Source organism: Nestor notabilis, unplaced genomic scaffold (assembly GCF_000696875.1).
Source record: "Nestor notabilis isolate BGI_N333 unplaced genomic scaffold, ASM69687v1 scaffold19294, whole genome shotgun sequence".
Lineage (NCBI taxonomy): Eukaryota > Metazoa > Chordata > Aves > Psittaciformes > Psittacidae > Nestor > Nestor notabilis.
In genome coordinates this window covers 53343-73645 of record NW_009925458.1, presented here as the reverse complement: position 1 = coordinate 73645, position 20303 = coordinate 53343, and the positions used below count along the sequence as shown (strand labels likewise).

General features: G+C 40.8%; 1 protein-coding gene across 1 annotated transcript in view; it reads left to right on the top strand.

Moving 5' to 3' along the window:
* The window catches only part of IKZF2 (IKAROS family zinc finger 2 (Helios)), a gene marked incomplete at its 5' end in the record, with an annotated part of 49173 nt that overhangs the window by 24118 nt on the left and 4752 nt on the right, over positions 1–20303 (top strand). The window contains 2 exons of the mRNA XM_010013071.1: positions 10554–10691; positions 18178–18321. Coding sequence (XP_010011373.1) covers positions 10554–10691; positions 18178–18321 — 282 coding nt within the window. The remainder of the gene's footprint in view (positions 1–10553; positions 10692–18177; positions 18322–20303) is intronic.

Here is a 20303-nt window from a genome sequence, read left to right as displayed (position 1 = left end):
AGGAGGCATCTGTCCAGCCCTCGTGGCAGCAGATTCATTTGCTTTGATGAAGCTGGAATAAGTGGGAAGAGCATTTAGTAGCAGTGAAAACCTCTTATCCTGGAGGAGCCTTTAAGCATATGAGGTTTTCCAAAGTATGCAGCACAGACTGGCTCAGCACTGTCTGCTTGAGAAAAGTCCCACCCTTGTTTCGAGCTCTTCTGTAATGTTGGTGGTAAATATATATGTTGTCAGGCAGAGAGCAATAGGAGGAGATAGGAAAACTGCGTAGTTAAAAAGAGTCAGTCAGCTTAATCTGTTTGACCTCATTTGACATCTGCGCAAGGCATGACAAAACCACATGCTTGAAGAGCACATCTTTCCAGGGGTGACAAAGGCATGGGCCACACTGGTTCTTGGGCAGAAAGTAAAGTATAAATAAAAATGTTGATGTCCCACAGGAGCCCATTAGTTTCACAGGCTGACCTGGTTTTGGAAGCAAGGTTGCCTCCGCTTCTAGCCTTGATCAAAGTAAGTGAAAACTCCCAACTTCAGTGGTGGGGAAAGAAGAGGAGTTGTCAATGTTGCTCTTCCCATGTCACTGTTATCTTCGTGACAGCTTACTGTTAATAGTCTATTTCCGAAACTTCGTTTCTGACAGTAACAAGAAAAGGGAAAACTTACTTACATAAAGGGAAACTGGAGCATGTTCTTCCTATCTCCTAATATGAGACATAAAATGGAATGGGGCTAACAGAAATGCTTTTTCTCATGTGGGAGCATGTTGATGGAACAGTGGAACTCATTGACACAGGATGAGAAGAAATGAACTAGGGATAAGGGCTGGTTCAGAGGTTTTATGAAGAAGAAAACTATCTAGCTCAATAGGAAAGTTAAAAGCCATGTATTTTCTCTATCTTCCTTTGTTTATATAGTATAAAATAACTGGTAATACTATGTTCGGCACTGCCTGCTCCAAGTAATTAATGGATTCTGTTTGCTTTATGATGCTAAAGGACTTCTGCAAGATATGCAAAGGGGCTGCACTTGGAATAAATACAAACTGTATGCAGGTGATCTAAATTGACTTCAGGGTGTTGCTTCCATTGATACTACCCGTGAATCTGGCTCGACATCTACATCTGTTTTACCCAAAGGGGGGGAAAACCCCACAAAACAAACAAAAGCACTTTTCAAGGGAGTGTTTGTCCAGCAGCATTCCTGATCTGCACCAAGGTACCCACACCCTGTGCTGAGTGTGTGAGCTGTTCCTTTCCACCTGCAGTTGAAGCTTGGCTTGCAATGACGTGTGGATCCTGCTGATCTGTGGCATTGCCAGGGAGCTGACAGGACAGGGCAGAGAAGAACAAGAGACCAACCTAAACTTGTTTTCATTTTTCCTACTTGCTCTGTTGCTGGAGCAGGGTTAAAATAAAGAGAAGCAAACAAGCACATTTTGTAAGGTTTGTTGTGCGAACCAGTTAACTCTCAGCTTATCAAGTCAAGTTTAATATGACATTAAAGATCTGAAGTGGAGTGGAAAGTACAGAGCTGGTACATATACAGTTAAGGTTTAACCTTCATCTTAAGCCGGTTCCCACCCACATCCAGATAGCATGGAGGCACTGTAGGGAGGAGGCTCCTTTCTGAAGGCACCTCTCTCATATTCATTGCAGGGCCTCTCCCCCTTTAAAAGAAGGTTGCAGTAAACCTGGCTGCCTCTAAGTGACTTTGAAGCTAGCCAGGTGATAAAACCCCCAGTTACTTTGTGGACTTCCTGGGGTTTTTTAGTTTATCTCACCACCAGAGTGCTATTTAAATAGAGTCCCTTTTTAATAGTATTTAACCGTTTCTGAGTGAGCATAAAATTACTGGGAACCCCACCAGTGTTGTGGTGCCTGGAGGACTGGGATGCATCAGTATAGAACAAGGACAGTGCCCCCAGTTCAGTGGCCTCACAGTGCAAGTGCAGAGCATTTGCAGTTGGAATTTTCAAATATATTGGGGGGGGAATGTGAAAGCCCCAGTGCATTACTAGAAACTAAAAAATGAGTGTCAGGTGCCTTTTGCCAGCTTCAAAGCTTTTATATTGAAGGAAATAAAGATAAGCCAAGAGAATTATATGAGGAGAGAGTCTGTATAGCACAATGTATGTTTTGGGGACATGGCATTGGAGCAAGCAGCCATGAATTTAATCTTTTTTCAGAACTAAATACAACTTTAGTGTCCTTATCTGCATTTGCCTTGATTTAGTATGTGTTGTGGTAATTTATTTGCATGGTTTCACATAGACAGGTACATTTTCCTTTGTTTTTTTACATGTACACAGATACAACAGACAAACCTACAAAGTGAACTGTTTGTCTTCTGTACTGCAAGGGAAGGAAATGGGGTGTAAGATTCTTGCTTTTCTGTTTTTAATTATTTAATAGGTGATGTGAGACTGTGGCAGGAGCCCTGCAAGTATCTGGGCTGTAAGGGAGATTTCAGTAATTCTGTGACTGTGCCAGTGAAACAGGAGTTTGTTTGTTTGTTTGTTAAACTTCTGGCACAAAAATGCCACCTACGTATTTATAACCCTTGTGGCAGATTGGAACATTGTTTTATCTGTAAAATCCTGCAGAGCAGTTAATAAATAAACACAATCTGATGAATCAGATTAAATAACAGAGCCACCAGTAGCTGCAAGATAAATTGTAATAAACTACTCAAGTAATAAAAGGCTGCAGGCAGAAACATCTTGAAGGTGCAAGTAAGGATCCCAACCCCTTAGCTATTGGACATGAGCACTAATGTTTACTGGTTTACACTATATTCTGGCTGTGTGCTTATGCATAGAGAAGGTATAGATGCTTGAAAATTTCTCCTGACTAGTGTATTTACTTGTTCTCCATGTGCTCATGTTTTAGCGGGTCCGTTCTAGCCAAAATGTAGCCTGTATGAAGTTCACGTATAATCTGATGTTTAACATTGCTTGGTGCAGGAGATCAAGGGAGGACTGCACACTAGTACAATATTTCTAGCTAGGCACTTATTTTACAGTACCATAAACAACTGGCAGGTAGATGCAGGTGTCAAGCTACTGTTTTGTGCCCTGGAGATATTTATGGGAAAGGCAGGCACAGCTAGGAAACAAAGGGTGTGTAGGTGCAATGTGTTGCCATTCTTTTACTGTGTGCTGATGTACCGCAAGTATCTAATGGTGTTTCACTGCTAGCTGTATAGGACTACTGTAATAGTACGTGATAGTTGTTGACAGAAATAACATATCATTGGATGCTGCTGTGTAAAAAGTCAGGACAAGCCATTTTTCATGTGCTGGGAGGCTCACAAAGTGTTGAACAGCCACGTATATATATCAATAGGCAATTGATAATAATCTTTACTAAGAGACATTGGGTCATGAGGTTGTGAAGTGAGTCAAGTATTTCAAGATCTGAGTCAAGAAAGTAATAGTTGCTTAATGGCATGTATATAACCTTCTCCTGTTGTAATGCTGCATTTTAGGTTTTGAACCTTTTGAGGAATCCAGAGTGTCCAGAAACTTTTTTAAGCACAGATCTATCTGTATGGTCTCCTCTACCGCATGACCTAGTGAATCCATCCTTTACCATGTGACCTCACAAAACCTAAAACTTGGCCCAAAATTGGATACCTTAAAAGGTGTTGTTGAATGGAGACATAAGAACTCCATGAGGTCCAGAAATGTATTTGCATCCCATGAAATATACCCCAGGTATTGCTGCCTCTGCTTGGACTGGCAAGCATAAAAAGGTTAAGGCAAAGTTTTCATAATGTGAGTGGAGATTTGGTTCTTTCTGAAAATCAGACTGCTTTCAGATGTCACAGGTTGGGCACTCGGAAGTGGAAGTACTTGACACTTTGTGTTTGCATGTGTATGTGTGTGTGGTCTAGCATCCTGAAGCTTTGTTTTAGATGTTTACATGTTGTGACTTCTGCATGCAGATGTCTTAGACAGTCTTGGGTTAGCTGTGGGACTTGCTGTTATTTCTGAACACCAGTATATACCCATTATTTTGTGTGTGTGTGTAATCTCCCAGGCAAAAAAAAAGCAACGAATCAAAGAGCCCCCATGAATTTCAATGAACACATTTACAGTCATTAAGCACAGCAGCAAGATACAGCATTGGAGTGGGAGGCAGTTTCCTTTGCAAAGCTACGTGCCACTCAGAGACAGCATGGGCTTAGGTCTCACTGATATTATTTTTTTTTATTAATTCGTTCAGGGGTCTATTATTGATGTAAATATTTTTTTGTGTGAAGCTTTGAGCTGGGCAGCTCTAGAAAAGCCAAAATGTGCTGTTTAATTACAGTAGTGAACTGTGTTATGTCTCTGCAGCCTCAGCCCTCCTGCCGGAACCTCAACCGCTGTCTTGGTCCTCCCTGGCTCCAGCAATTACTTCCTTGGCTCAGGGAAGCTGGAGGTGGGAAGGACTATAGCAGTTGTGGTATCCACCTCTCTGTGACTGTGACTTTCTCTCTTTTTTGTCCTGTATGGCATTAAATGTCACCAAGCTCAGAGGCATTTTACATTTCCTGGGCTGACCATCTCATGGCATGAAAAGACACCATGCCCACACACTGCCTTCTATGCCACGTATCTTTTTTCCTGATTAGATATTTTTTTTTATTCCTTGATCCTCTTTTATTCCTTTTTTTTTATTATTCTTGATCCTCTACTCTGCACTATCCTAACTATCTCCTCCCGCTCTTTAATGTTCACTCTGTATCTAATAAAATCACAGTGTATTATTAAGTCCTTAATTTCGCAGTAGAGATATGGGCCGTATTTTTATGTGTCTACCTACTTGTGTGAGCTTCACCAAATGAGCCTCTGTGCATCTGGCAAAGTGTATGAATTCATTTACATGCTGTGAAGAAGGGAATTATTACCTTAATCATACGTATGAATAATTGAAGCACAGGAAATCAGAATAACTTGCCTGCAGTCACAAAATTTGTAGCGTAACTAAGAGGTGAACCATACGCTCCCTAGTCCCAGCCCAGTGCCTCAATCATACTTCCTACCTCTGTGTTAAAACTGATCTTACTTTGATAAGTCTCATGGAAGTGAAAGGGCTGCTTTGTAGTAGGCACCATGTAACTGCAGAACAGCTCCCCTTGCCCAGGTGGCTTCCAGTTTTAGGGAAGAAAGAAGAAATAATGAATTAATACTGGTTATGTTTGTGATGGTGGATTCTACAGTCTCACTGATAGGTGTAGTTTCAGCCCAAAAGAATCATAGAATTCTAGAATGGTTTGGGTTGTAAAGGACCTAAAGCTCATCCAGTTCCAACCCTGTGCCACAGGCAGAGACACCTTCCACTAGAGCAGGTTGCTCCAAGCCCCTGTGTCCAACCTGGCCTTGAACACTGCCAGGGATGGAGCAGCCACAGTTTCTCTGGGCACCCTGTGCCAGTGCCTCAGCACCCTCACAGGGAAGAACTTCCTTATATCTAACCTAAATCGTCCAATTACCCCTTGTCCTATCACTACGGTCCCTGATGGAGAGTCCCTCTACAGCATCCTTGTAGGCCCCCTTCAGATAGTGGAACATTTTAACTTCTTCAATGCTGCTTCAGAAAGCTTAAGTTGGAGAGTACTGGGGTTTTCTCCAGCTCTGGGGTGCTGAGGGCTAAGTGGGAATTCAGATTTTACAGATATAAGTCATGCTCACTGTGCTGCTGTCAGAGGGACTTCCTCAGACTGAAAGTAGCTATGTCAGATGGTCACTTAGTTCAGAAATCTTGGCCGACTTCCCTTCATAGGCCCTCATGGGGCAATAATGCAAAAGTAATAAAAGTCTGGTGCAACCCTCTGTGCAAAGTCTCTGGACCTTGGACTGGGCTGCCGTACGTCATATGGCCGTAGTAATGCCCTTTCCTGTGTGAGCTGTTAGTGTTAACGGTTGAGCAGATGCAGGGGCTCAGGACATGGGCAGATGGACAGGAAGGAGTCTGCTCGGCGCTGCTGCAGAGGAAAACATGGTACTTAAAACAGGGAAATGTGGGACTGCTAAAAACAGTGCATGTTTTGTCATTGGTGTTAAGGAAGAAAGGATTTTACCTCAGCAAAGTGTATCATTGCTCTTAACCTGTTCTATAAGCCTTTCTAATGTTATATGCTTATGGCAAGGTATTACCTGGGATGCCTTGTTATTTCCCTTTGACTTACTTTATATTCTGCTGTGCACTCCCATCTCTTTTGAGAACAAAATGCTGTTCAAATGCCTTACGGGCTCTTTCTCTTTCGCTGACCTTTTTTTATGACTTTAAAGAAGTTTTCCTAGGCCCCAGTCTGCTTTCTGTCGTGAATATTGACCTTAGAGTTACATCATCTCATTGTCACTGCACGCAGACTTCTCAGCTATCAAAGTTGCCCCACAGGACTCAAAAGTATTTCTAACTCAGAAACACATTGCCTTTTCTGTCCTCCTCCTATTCTCCCTCCTCCCTCAACACGAACATTTTAATTTCACAAGCAAACTCTGTTTCTCTGTGAATTTCGACAAGTGGTTTACCTGTTTCACGGTAAAAATTGTACTTCAAATTTAAATGTCTTTTTCACTGTAACTGTCATAATATTTTCCATTTGAGGCTGAGACTCCACTGTGGGTTTTCTGTGCCACATTGTCATTTGTACAAATCTGAGTTTAAATGCATGGAAATTCTGACGTTTCAGTAAGAAATGTAAAGTGTTTTTTAATGTTCTTCATGTTAGCTGTTTCATAGGTATGGCCGCTGGGATTTGCCCCATGCCCTGGTCTTTCCCAGTTCAACACAGATTGAAGATTTTGGGGTTATTTGCATTCACTGTATTGCGTCATTTCTATGAGAATGAGTGGTGGTAATTTTTTATCTGATTGCTTACCCTGAAAAGGTGATAAAGGAATAATTACCGCAAACCAGGGATTTCCAAACTGACTTCGCTTGGGTGCTGCTATCATTGGCAGTGGTGGTTACATAAAATGCCAGATGTGGTGTCGTGTACCATGGTCTTCAATGAGGATCTTGGAGAAGGCAGCTTCATACCAAGCAAACTGAGACAGACTTTGAGTGGCTTTACAGTGGAAATGGCTTTATGGTGGAAAGAACTCTTTTTAGTGGGGGATTAGAGAGGGTTTGGTTAGGCTGTTGCACTGTAGCACTGTTGCACTGTAGCAGGCTGTAGCACTATTGAGCTCTTTGCCTTCAAGTCAGTGGCCTATAGACCAAGACTTCGCATGCCCAGTAGTGCAAGTCACATGTTTTGGGGGCAAATTTTGACTATTAACATTTACCTACTATACAGTATTTGAAACCCCTCTTAGCAAGCCACCATCTGAAACCACATGACCTCCGTGTGGAACAAAGAATACTCTTGAGGAGATCACTGGAATTGAATTCTCTAATACACTTTTATAGCTTTCTATTGGGTAATATGAACTAGATGATCTTAGTGTCCTTTCCAACCCTAACCATTGTTCGATTCTGTAATGTGAAATACAGAAAAATGTACACCCACTTGTAACGTTCATGTCCATAAATATGTATTTTGTCATTAGTTACTTTGAGAACACGAGGGGAAATTTGCGACTATTTCAGTGACTTGACATTTGTCACAATGACAAGGTTTCTAAAATCCAGACTGTAATTGCTGTCTCAGCTAGCTGTACCTCTTACCAAATGGGTTGTGAGAACTGCTGGTGACACAAACTGCTGCTGTCAGAACTGATTCCATTGTGGTCTGACCTGATCAATGGCACTGCGACCCAAGTCACAGTCACTTTGTGTGATTTTATAGTAGAAATCATAGAATGGTTCAGGTTGGAAGGGACCTTAAAGATTATCTTGTTCTAACCCCCCTGTAAAATCGGATTTTACAGGTGTGGGGCTCTGATGTGACTACATCAGTAGAGGAGGAGGAACAGAATTTGAAAATGAACCCAAGGGAGTTGTATTCAGTCCTACTCAACTGGAGCTCACAAACTTCACTCCTCACAGATGTGTCTGAGCAGCTTCCAGTTGTGTATTAGGCAACATGACTAACATTTGTCACATGTTGTTTATTCTTTTATCTTCTCCCCAGAGCAGGCAGAGTGTGTGCTGGAGTATCTCTTTCCTTGGGGAGTTATGTTCCTCAAATCCCATATTGCCTGTGGAAATTGTGCCTTTATCATTAGCTTTTATCATCTCTATCAACCATGAATTTTGATGGAATTTGGGTAGCTGACCATCCTAGATATCATTGGAAAAGCTCAGCCTTGTTGTGTGTAAATAGTTTCTGATATTGTTGCAGTGCGGGAGCAACCATTTCAAGAGGTGTCATACAAACCTTTTTTTGGTTGTTGAATCAATTTTATGGGGTTTTTTGTACTGTGAACTTATAGCAGACTATGTTTCTCTGTGCTAAATTACAATATATTTAATTAATTATAGCTGCCTCTTGAATAGCTGAAAGGAATCATCCCTTTCCCTTGTGTCTTAAAGTGTATCTAAGTTGCTTCATAACCTGGTCTAGCCAAACCAGGTGGACTAATGCAGCCCTGTTTCAGCTTGATTAATAACTTCAGTTGCATTGGATTTTTTTTGTTAGGCAACAAGTTAGCTTCTAATAAAGGCATCAGTCTGACAGACATTGATGCCATCTGGATCATGACGAAGCATTGTAATGATGGTGATAAAAGTCTATCCTAGGGAGCCGCTAGCGTGTTTTCCTAAAGGTGCTTCTAGAATGAGATGGCTGGTTTATGTTTAAGAGCTGAGGCTTGATCCAGATCATTCACATCAAGGGCAATTACTCTGGGAATGATAATGAGCCTCATGCTTGGCCTCCACTGAGATTTCCAGTGCCAGCACCAGTTGCAGCAACAGTGTAAGATAGTGAGCAAAATAAAATAAAGACCACAACAACTCTTTGGTCTAAGACACGATATTTTCCTAGGCATAAGCCTTATCTCTAAACAAATAAATAAAAAAAGAAATAAATCCACAGTTTGGATGCTCAATAAAAGCAGCTTTCTTTTCCTAGTGGAAAACTTGGTTGTGTTACTGAACTGCATGCACAAGCTCTTTGAGAAAAACTGAAACTTCTGCAAGTGTGTTCATTTCATCAAATCCCTTTTTTCAAAGACAAAAAATATTTGAAGCTTTTTTTACTACCTCTGATACTAGAGGCTCAGGCTTTTTCATCTTCCATCATATGGGTGATGTGGCGCACACACTGTGGTATGTGTTAGTCCCGTAGAGGCCCCAGACGGTTTCCCTGGCACTGGGACTTCTGTGTTTAGGAGCCCTCTGCGCAGCTTCTTGTTGGCTATGGGTGTCCTCCCCGCAGTTTCCCCTGCATTTTCCCCATCCCAGTGGTGATGGTACATTTTGGCTCTAATTAGTACAGCTTGGATTTCATTAAGTAAATGACTATGAAAAGCTTTCAGCACTAGGGGAAACCCAATAGAAAGATGTAGATTATCCAGCAGAGGATGTTCTCAATTTGTTTGGCTGGAAACTAAAATTCTTACCTAAGATTTTCAGAACTCGGGAAGAAGTTTGACCTTCCCCATCCCTCAGCCAGCTCTGAAAATCACAGCCGATGGTGTTTTACTAGACTTACAGTACTGACTTAATAGATCTCTAGTTATTACAGAATAAATGTTCATGTTCTACAAGTTTAAATTATATTAAAAGCCTTTATTAGCACAGCTTGGCAAAATACACTTCTGGCTAGCTTTCTGGCCTTGGGTTAGGCCATTCTTGTGGTTTCTTAATGACATGCTATGAAGAGGATATACTTTATGAGACTCTGGTGCCAGGTTTTGCATGTATTAAGAGGCATTTAACATTTGTTCATAATGCTGAGTGAAACAAAAAAAAAATTAAAATTTGAATTACAAATCATATTCATCTGGCTTGATTTTTGTTGTACATAGCCTTTCGTATTTTATTTGTGTATATATATGTTATCTATATTTTTTTATTACCCAGTCACTGTGAATTACTGGTGGAAGCTCAGTTCTGGCATGTAACAGTCCTGCTACCGAAGTTGCTTTCTGTTATCTTTTAATTTCCAATCTTCCCTTAGTAATTTTGGCAACATTTTCTCAATGAAAGAAGAACTCCTCTGGGCTGTGTAATGAGTTTCCTCATAGTTGGGAGCAGAATTAGGCCACTGGGGCAGCTCACTTTTGTGAATGCAACTGTTGGTACGATGGGCAAAATGTCTCAGAAGTTTCTTTCCCACAAGACTTGGTGACACATAGGCAGTGCTGGGGTGTGATTCAGCTGTTTGGTTTGTTTTCCTCTCTTGTCTTCTGTTTGCTTTGCAACCAACAAGTCCGCCTCTTTTTCCTTCTGCTGATATTGCATGTTAGTGTGAAAAAGGGAAGGGGCAAAGTACCCATTGGGTGGGAGGAGGTGTGTGTGGCAGGAAAATGGGGCTGGGAAAAAGGTCTGGGACTTGAGTAACCTTTCTTAGGTGTCTTTCCATCACAAGAGTTGTTTGTTGCAAAGGTGCAATTGTTGATAGTAAAAGTGGGTCACAGTGGATTTGACCTGATGCTCTCATTCTCTCCACAGTGGGGAAGCCTCACAAGTGCAACTACTGCGGCCGGAGCTACAAGCAGCGCAGTTCACTGGAGGAGCACAAGGAACGCTGCCACAACTATCTGCAGAATGTCAGTATGGAGGCTGCTGGGCAGGTCATGAGTCACCATGGTGGGTGGAAACTGCCTGTTGAGGTCTCTTGGACTTGGAGCACCTCTTGCGGGTTTTATTTTCCATCTGTTTTTCTTCCTTCCTTTCAGCTTTGCATCACTTCCATCTTTGCATCATTTCTGTTTTAGAGATAGGTTATGCCCAGATAGGCAGGAGGAGAAAAGATGGGCTAAAGTCCTCACTCCAATTTAATAGCGATGGTTTTGCTCTTCAGTCAGTATTTCGCTTTTGAGTATGTATAAATAGGCAGACGTGAAAATAAGAGTCATCTGTGTAATGTTACCCTAAAAATTAACTCACAGTTACAGGAGGTAAGGATGGTGGAAGTATTCAGAAGTCAGTCTTTCTACTTCCTCTGATATTATATCACCAAAAAAGAGAGGGATGGGTATAAAAATCTCCAGAGCAGAATGGAATTCAACAGTGTTGTTGAAAGTAGTTATAACCCCCCCCCAAATGTTTATATGCATTTACATGTGTTAGTATTAATATGTTAACTAACACTGCATGTGTTAATATACATAAAAACTGAAGATTGCCAAAAAGATTGTTGAAAGCAAGAAATGTCAAACTCCATGAATTTGTTTTCAAAATTTTCTGTAGCTATCAGTGTGGATAACGAGCATAATGTCTGAGACTGCAGGGTTGTAGCACTAAATGCTAAATGATTGCTATCCATAAATTGTTATAGTTTCATTCAAAATTAATGGCTTGGAAACTCTTCTAAAACTGAACATCTTTTAACTTTTAAAAGTTGTCTTTAGATGTTTGGTACCTAATCAGAAAATACAAAAAGTACAGGTTTTCCATTTTGCTTAAAAATTACCTTATAACGAAGAATACCAAAAGTTAGATTGGAGGTAAATGGAAAGGCAAAAGAATGTTTCCTCTTTTTTTTCTCCATTTTGCTTTTTGTTGTTGAGTGGAATCATATGGCTTCATTTGGAAATTAATTATGTAAAAGTTCTGAAAGGTCATTTCTAAAAACCTAAAAGTACAAGCTGAAATAAAATCTATTCATCATTAATAATATGGAATGTTTTCTGGTGAAAAGATCACAAAAAAAAAAATTAAGAGTATTTTTCCATGAAGAATTTAATCCTATAAAGGCATTCTAAATATATTTGATACATATTGCCAAAAGGTTCAAACAGCTGTATTAAGTAATTACAATCTTTGTAGACACCCTGGGGACTAAAGTCAACATTTAAAATGTAATGGATGACTTTAAAGACATTGAAATTAGTGGTCATATGCTTTAGGCCTGACTTTATGCTAGTAAATGTCAGTGGAAAGACTGATTTCAGGGCTTTGCTATTTGCAGGTACCTGTTGTGTGCTCGGTCTGTTAGATGGAGTGCTTAGTTGATAGTAGGAGTTTAACCACCAGCTCCATTCCCAACACAATACACACTCCTCACTCTACAAGGGCATGCTTGTCTTTTATTATCCAGCGATTTCAGTAAGCCTTCCTTTAGGGGAATAACAGAAGGCTGATGCAGTTATGACAGCCAGGTTGCTTTAGAGATCACATTGCGGAGGATCTTCCCAAATTCCACTCAACTTCTGGGTTTTATTCAGTTTTATATTAAAATTTGGTTTCCTTTTGTTGATAGTGTACTTCTGAGGAAATCTAAAGCTTATTCTAAGCTGCTTAATGCTATGACAAGAAGGGTAAGTCCTTAGCCTTGTCTACCCAAAGAAGCTGGAATGGTTGATCTTGCATTGATTTTTCTACCAACTGAAGTTAAACCAGTGCAAACCCCATGTGGACAGTTCCTTTATTTACAGCCTGACTGACTTTGCTCAGGCTTAAAATAGAAATGTTCACACAACCACTTCACTTTTCTCAACAAAATTAGCTTAAAACAGCACTTTGAATTCAACTAGTGCCTCTTTCTCCTCCGGGCAAATATGTCTAAATCTCCCCTGGTGAATGTTTAAGGGGATATTTGATCCACTGTCTTTGTTTAGCTGTTTAGTGAGGGCACAGCAAGGACAGGCAGCAACAGGGAGCTCCAAAGTCAGCTGGGACCAGGAATAAATTTCACCTCACATCCCAGCATCACTCCCACCCATGAAGCTCAGCATGGGAGTGAGGATCATGAGCAGCAACCTGTACATGTCTGCAGCAAAGTCCTTTCTCCTGGCACTATAAAGTCAGCAGGGAGGAGAATACAAATGATTACTCAACTTAAGGTTAGGTCTTAATCTAATACTGAAAAATGTATTGATTTTTCTCTCTCCCATCTCACACATGGGAAGGATATTACTGAGGATGAGTAAGTGTATGCTTTGGAGATTTTGATCATTGGTTCATTTTGCATCGCATTGGGATTAAGTTTTTCTGACTCTCTTTCCAAATACTTGTAAGTATTCTTGCTGAGTGTTTTGAAGCTTCTGAATGCATTTTGGTGTGACTGCTGGTCACAACTTCACCATTATGCACAGAATAGGTAGAGGTGGGGATTTTCTCATCCATGTGGGCATTAAGTATGCAGGCAGCTGTGCTGAGTCTCAACTAATATAGCCAACATTTAACATCAGTCTAACTTATTTCTGTAGATGAATTGTTCCAGAAAACTGGAGACAGGCCCTAGAGAGTTTAAGTGTTCAAGTTGATGGGTTTATAGGCATGCTACAGGCATCTCCTTGGGTGCTTTTGCTGTGGCCCGATGAGGTCTTTGTCTTGCAGATGGCTAGATAGCCTAACTAAAGCCACAGGGGCAAGTGAAAGGTGGGGAAGAAGGGCTAGTTTTCAGTGTGTGGGTAGGAATGTACAAGTCTCCGGGTATTTCTCCATCCTCTTGGAGGGTGCTGGTTGCTTGCTGAGCTGCCCCTCCTTGTGGCTATGTCCTGTTCACTGCTCAGCACGATGGCTGCTGCAAGAGAGCTCCCACTTCACTGGCAATTTTTGGCTAAGCAGTAATGTCCCCAGAGGTAGAAATTAGTCTGTGGTCTCCAAGCTAGCAGCATGTTGGGGGTGACTAAATTGACAGTCTCTGAATGCCAAGAACATGACCTTTGTGGGAACAAATGGAGAAATATTGAAGGCTAGCTATGGTTTACACCAAGTTATACGTTCTTCTATATCTTCTCAAAGCAAAAAGTCAAGGGGAATTCTTAAAGTGGAGTGGAGAAGCATACTCTTTTTAGGAGAAGGAGAAAGAAGCCTAGCCCTAGGCTATGTGAGGCTCAAAGGCCAGCTCTACGTAAAACACACAATGGCCTTGTGTCCTTCCCTCTTTAATAGTAGCTTAGACCATCATTAAAATGCTGGTCCCACAGGAGGCTTCACACCAGGGTCCCTGGGAATATTTCCTGTCATTTCTCTGTGCACACACGCTTTTTTTGATAGCAATATTGTGAGCTTAGGAAAGGAAATTGAAGTTGATGGAGTAATGCTAATTTATACCAGCTGAGACTTAGCCCAGTGTCTGTTGTCTGCACACAAAAGTATTTATCAGCACAACACACACTGGGAATGTTTCTTACTTCTTTTTTCCCTATTTTTTCCTCACTGGAACAGCATAAAACTTTTTTAACAGTATATTAAAAGTATATGTGGTTTCTTACAAATTAACAAGCAAAACCTAAGAGAGAGCCATCTCAAGCACTATGATTGAAAGATTAGTGTCTTCAGGAAAACAAAGACTTTGTTTTGAAGACCATCCAGTGCATCGAGTTTGGGCTTAGAAACAACATTAACTGCAGCTGAAAAGATGGTGAACATCTGCATGGGCAATCTAGGAGTGCACCCTGATAGCTGATCAAGAACGTCCTTGAATAGAAACATAAGCATGGGCTTTTCATGGACTAGGTGCTTGGCTTTTAGAATAAAAAAGCCTTCCTGGGCCGAGACTTTAAGCTCACAGCATAAAATAAGTTGCTGTATCAAAGCTAGTTATAACGTGTTAGCTGTTCTTCAGTAGCTCCCACTACCAAGATAATGAAATGTGATGAAATACGACACAAAAGGAATTGCATTTACTGCAGAGTAAATGCGTACACGAGCTTCTACCACAGAGCAGCTGATTTGTGATAACTGTTGTCTGTATGTGATCTGTTTGTTTTTCTCCTTTTTCATTCATTCTAGTTTTCCTCAAAAAAAGAAAAAACCAAAAAGGTGCAGGCTGGGCTATTTTTCCTTCATTTGTATATTTTTAAATTCAAAAGAAAATGAATGTATCTAGAATTGACGATGTGATCTTAAGCTTAACTCTTCCAGTTTCTGAAATATGACATTTCACCTGTTTGGTCCAGTTTTGCATGCAATTTAAATGGTTTCAGAAACTCAACTATTTCTATCTCTCCCTTCTCCCAGGAAATCTATATAACAAAACACATTCTAGTAACTTACTGCCATCGTAACACAAATATTGGCATGATTCCGTTGAAATAGAGCCATGCCCTGGATTATAGAGCTGAGTTCTGAGGTGGGAAAAAGAGCTTTCAGCATGAAAGATACAAGAAAATGCTTTTATTGGTGATGATTTTACTTTTAAAAGGAGTCCAAGCAGAATTTTTGCCTGACTTAGAGAAGAGCAGATGTCTTTTTTAGCACTATTCATTTTTCATGGAAGAAAGGTTTCAAATTCTGTATATGCAATTTTACACACATATGCCCAACAGTAGAATTATTTAATTATTACTTAATTGTTATAAGACATACAAATGTCTCTACATTTGGGGCTTAATCAGATGACTATAAAAGTAATCAGGAGGTTTTCAACTGATTTTGTTGGCAAGTACAGTCCTATAAAGCCAACATGCCTTTAGCAGGTCTTTCTAGGAGGGATTTAAAGCCCTCTGCACCTTCCTAGGTCCCCACAACCAGCCTCGTAAGTCCTGTACACTTAGGACTGGAAATCCTTGAAATTTCACAAGGGCTGGAAATCCTTGAAGTGACACTCACCTGCAAACTTGGCCCATTGCAGTGAGGATGGGTATTGCCACTGAGCAGGGATCCAGGGTTTCACGCAGAATGTGCGTGCATGTGCATTCATTCGCTGATTTTCGGTAAGCCAAAGGACAGTCAGATGCCAGTTCCCAGTGAAAATCAACAGACATAATCTTTCCTTTCTTCCCAAATCTCCTTGGTAAATACTTGTGTAGAACTAGTGCAGATAGCTCCTGACCAAGCATGATATTTAAATAACCTTAAAAATTTAGCCTTAGCTATTAGAGTATTCCAGACCTCCCAGTCTGCACTGGGCATTTATTAGGTCACTTGAACATTGCATCCCATTTTGTTGCAACATTAGATTCATTTCATATTTATGCTTTTTTTCCTTTCTTTCACTGAAGCCAGCAGGACTGCCTTGTAAATGAGATACCATTGTGTTTCTCAGGGGGAGCATCCTGTACAAATAAAAAAGCAGCAGAGTAAATCATTTTATAGCATATGGTAGATTCTAAGCCTCAAAGAACTCAGCTTTCCATAGCAGCAGAGGCACAAATGGAATCAAATGAATAAATTGCCATGTTTTCTTATTATGAATGTCTGAATTGAGAAGTTCACCTGAGCAGATACCTTCTTTTTTAATTGCCTGGTATTTGCTCTTCCTTACTAGAAAGAAGACAAAGACAAGACTTTTATCACCCCATTTTTCATTTATTATGTGCCAGCAAACAGCTGCCTGTTTAAGAACAGGGGAGTGATTATTCCATATTAGAATCCTTAAGGTAGTAAATTTACATGGGAGTAAAGTAGGTTGGTGGTGTTCATTTATGGCACAATCTGAGAGAGAAGGTGCCTATGACACACAAGGCTGCTAAGGTGAGACACCAGAGGAGGACTAGTAGAAGACATGGGTTTCAGTCGTCCTCTGCTACCTCTGCAATACCACCCAAGACTTCACTGGCGGATTTATCTCATGCAGGGAATGCAGTGGGTTGCTCACAGTTTACAAATTGTAGGAACTCCGTGCAAGGTCATCCCAGTTTCTCCTGAAATAATATTTTGCACCTCAAACTTCCCATGGGCTAGTGTCTGATCCTCCTCGAGTTGCTCTGAAGGTGAATGAGGGACAATTAGGCCATATATTAAATTCATGGCAGCAGAACAGAGCTACATGTGCAATCACACTTGACATATATTGCGAATGACTCAGACTGTCTGGGCCTGATATGCAGCATAGTACCACTGCCCCTTCTTGGTGTTTAGATAGTGTTGGATGTTCAACAAAAGGGAGTACTTGGTAGGTATTTAGTGAGTAGGTATGTGTGTCAGCAAGTGACATAAAACACTGTGCAGGTTGGTCACTCCCCTGGTAAGAAGCCTGTGCTATTTTTATACTTATTTTGCTCTGCACCTTATTCCCTAACTCAACAAACAACAACAAGTGAAATGAGTAAAGACAGAAGGGGTCATTGATTTCTTTTTATTGCCTTGAAGACAATGTGTGAGCATTCCCCTAACATAGTTAGCACGGGAATTCTGCCTGCTGATCCCACGGGAGTCCTCCCTGCTGATCCCACAAGGTGGGAAGACAGACACAGAAGACTTGTGTTCACAGGTTGTTAGGTCTTGTTTGAAGGGATAAAATACTAGAATCATAGAATGGTTTGGGTTGTGAAGGACCTTAAGATCATCTAGTTCCAACCCCCTGCCACGGGCAGGGACATCTTCCACTACACCAGGTGGCTCAAGGCCTCATTCAGCCTGGCCTTGAACACTGCCAGGGATGGGGCACTCAAAATTTCCTTGGGCAACCTGCTCCAGTGCCTCACCAGTCTCACGATGTAAAGAATTGCTTTCTTGTATCTAACCTGAATCTTCCCTGTTTAAGTTTGAACCCATTACCCCTTGTCCTTTCACTACAGTCATATATTAATAAAAATATTGATAGTTTCTGCAAGTGATTCTGAAGGGAATTTCCATACAATGTTAGTCCTGTAATTCCAGTCCTGTGTTTGTTGATTTTACAATCTCATGTATAGAAAGAGGAAACATGCTTTAATGAACAGATCCTTCATTCGGGAAGCCTTTGTCTTGGGGAATGCACAGCCAGGCCCAGGAAACACAAGTCATCAATGCGTTGTAGTTTTTTTAGTCATTGAGATTAGTGCATAAAGAAAACAAGAACGGTAAGCATGCCTTATGATAAGCATGAAGTTAAGGGACTACACAAAGAATGACAACTAAAAAGTTGCATTGGCAACAGGCAGTGATGTTGAAAGGGAGAGTAACAGAAAATGTCATCAACAGAGCGAATTTTCAGAAGTGTACCTTCCTCAATGAACAAATCAAGTTCTTTAGTAAATGCTTAAATTTGGGCTTCTGCTAAGTAAGATGGTCCCAAAGAAAGGCATTTTGTAAATGGGGCTCTGCTTAAATGTGATTCCTGTCTTGATGCCCAGTGTGTCCTTGTACTTTGCTTTACTTTGTATTGCACTTGTCGGGCTGTCAGCAGGGCTCAAATGATTTGTGTTGTCTGTGAAGTGTAGACCAGACTTGTCTGATACGATTTTTTGGTTTTATGTAGTACCTCCTATGGAAGATTGTAAGGAACAAGAGCCTGTGATGGACAACAATATTTCTCTGGTGCCTTTTGAGAGACCTGCTGTTATAGAGAAGCTGACAAGCAACATGGGAAAGCGTAAAAGCTCCACCCCACAGAAGTTTGTGGGTAAGCTTGAAATACGCCTTTTATTATTTTTAGTGTGTAGGTATAGATTACTTGTTGTTTGCAATAGCCAAAAGAACAAGGGGAAAAACAGTGCTCTCAGAACTTGGTCGTGATGGGGAAGGACAACAATGGAGATGGTCAAATAGCCACAAGAAATCCTGAAAATTACTGAATTAATTTTACCCACCCAGAGAATTCAAAAGTGAGGTCCCCAGAATAATGAAAATGGTTTAGAAAACCTTGAGCTTTTTACTGTGCCTTAAGGCTGTTTTGGTTTTTTTAAACTTTTCTTTGGCCCTTTTGAGATTTAGACTTGTCTTGTCCTTGCCCCAGCAAATAAAAACTTAGATTCTCATATAATTATCTGTCTCCATATATATATATGTATGTGTGTGTGTGTGTGTGTGTGTGTGTATTAAAAAAACAAACAAGTATCTCAAGACTTGTAACTTGTATTACATTCTTGGGAGTTGGCAACAACTGATCTGATAGTACCAGCACGAGGAAGTAAAATCCCATCACTTCTGCTGGAAAAAGTGCTTGCTCCAAGTGCTGTGTTCTGCACACAATAAACTTATTAAGGCATGAATACAAACCAGCACTTTGGATGACTTTTGCATACCAAATTTAGAATCCTAGGCCCAGAATTCATGTTTTGCTTTGTGTCTTGACATCTTAAAATTGTTCAGCTTCTAACAGGAGACAGTATGGGGAATTTTACTTGGCTTGAGTAGTAATTCAAAGTTTCTTTATACTGCTGCTGAGGCAGTGTTAAACTTCTTAGGAGGGGAGTTGGGACATAGAATTATTTGGGGTAAGTGTATGCTGCTAGACTCCAAAGTCATGTAATATACATTTTCCACACTCCTTCGCTGGAAGGACAGTTGTACAAAATTTAAGGCTGTCATATACTCATTCTACCTACACTGAGGACACTTAGGGAGAGAGGATCAGAGCACTGTAAGCAATTAACACAGCCATTTAGAAAAGTTGTTGCCCCTCAGCTAAATGCAGATTCAGATGGATTTGTTAAATCACCACTGAAGGTGGTTTTCAGCTAACACACATGGTTTTGAATAGTAGGGGGCTAGCAGCATGCAGCAGCTCACCTGGGGGGCACTGACACACTGACCTGGCTGCTCTCAGTCATCTGACCGTTCCGAATATCAGTGCTAAGCCATGGCTAGGTCAGGAACAATCCAACCCACATGAGGAACACTGGGAGACATGGATGTTTCCCATATTGTAATTAGTACTTCTGATATAAAAGCTTAATTCGTAGACCGTTAGTCTTTAAAAGTGGTCTGAAATGGATTACTGTTTAGCTGATGAGAACTGGGGGGGTTATACTCTAATTTACAGCTGTGACAACAGGGTTGAAGAAGGGAGAAATGGGAGCAAAACTCTACTGACAAGCCAAATATAGCTTTATGAGACTGTAAACATGGCCCCGTCACAGTAGGTTTCCCTAATGTTGTCTCAGCAAGTACTGTGCGTTCTTGCAGGTTGTGATCAACAGTGGTATTAGTTAACCAGGCTGACATTTAAACTGTCAGACCTCAGAAATATTACAGCCTCAAAATGAAGAAGGGCAGTTCACATCTTTCGCTCTTTCCCACCCCCAAGGTTGTCCGCAGATGTGAACAGAATTGTTTGCAATGCCTCTCAAGGTTATCTCTGCAGGGGCGAGAGACTTAATCTGGGAGGGCTGGAGACCTTGCTTTCTTCCCTTAAATCCAGGTGTACCCAGGCCTGCTCCCATAAACAGTATAGTTTGCTCATTATAAACCTACCTCAACTGATTGAAAATCCTTGCCTGAGATATGCTGTAGCAGATTATTATTCTCTTCAGTATAGTGTACTACTTCATTGTTAGATAAACTTGTTTCTTTTATAGGTGTAACAGAGCATTCTGGTATTTTCTGGGGCTGGGAATTCAGGGTTTCATGTGATATACAGCTGTTTATCCAGATCCAGCTGTA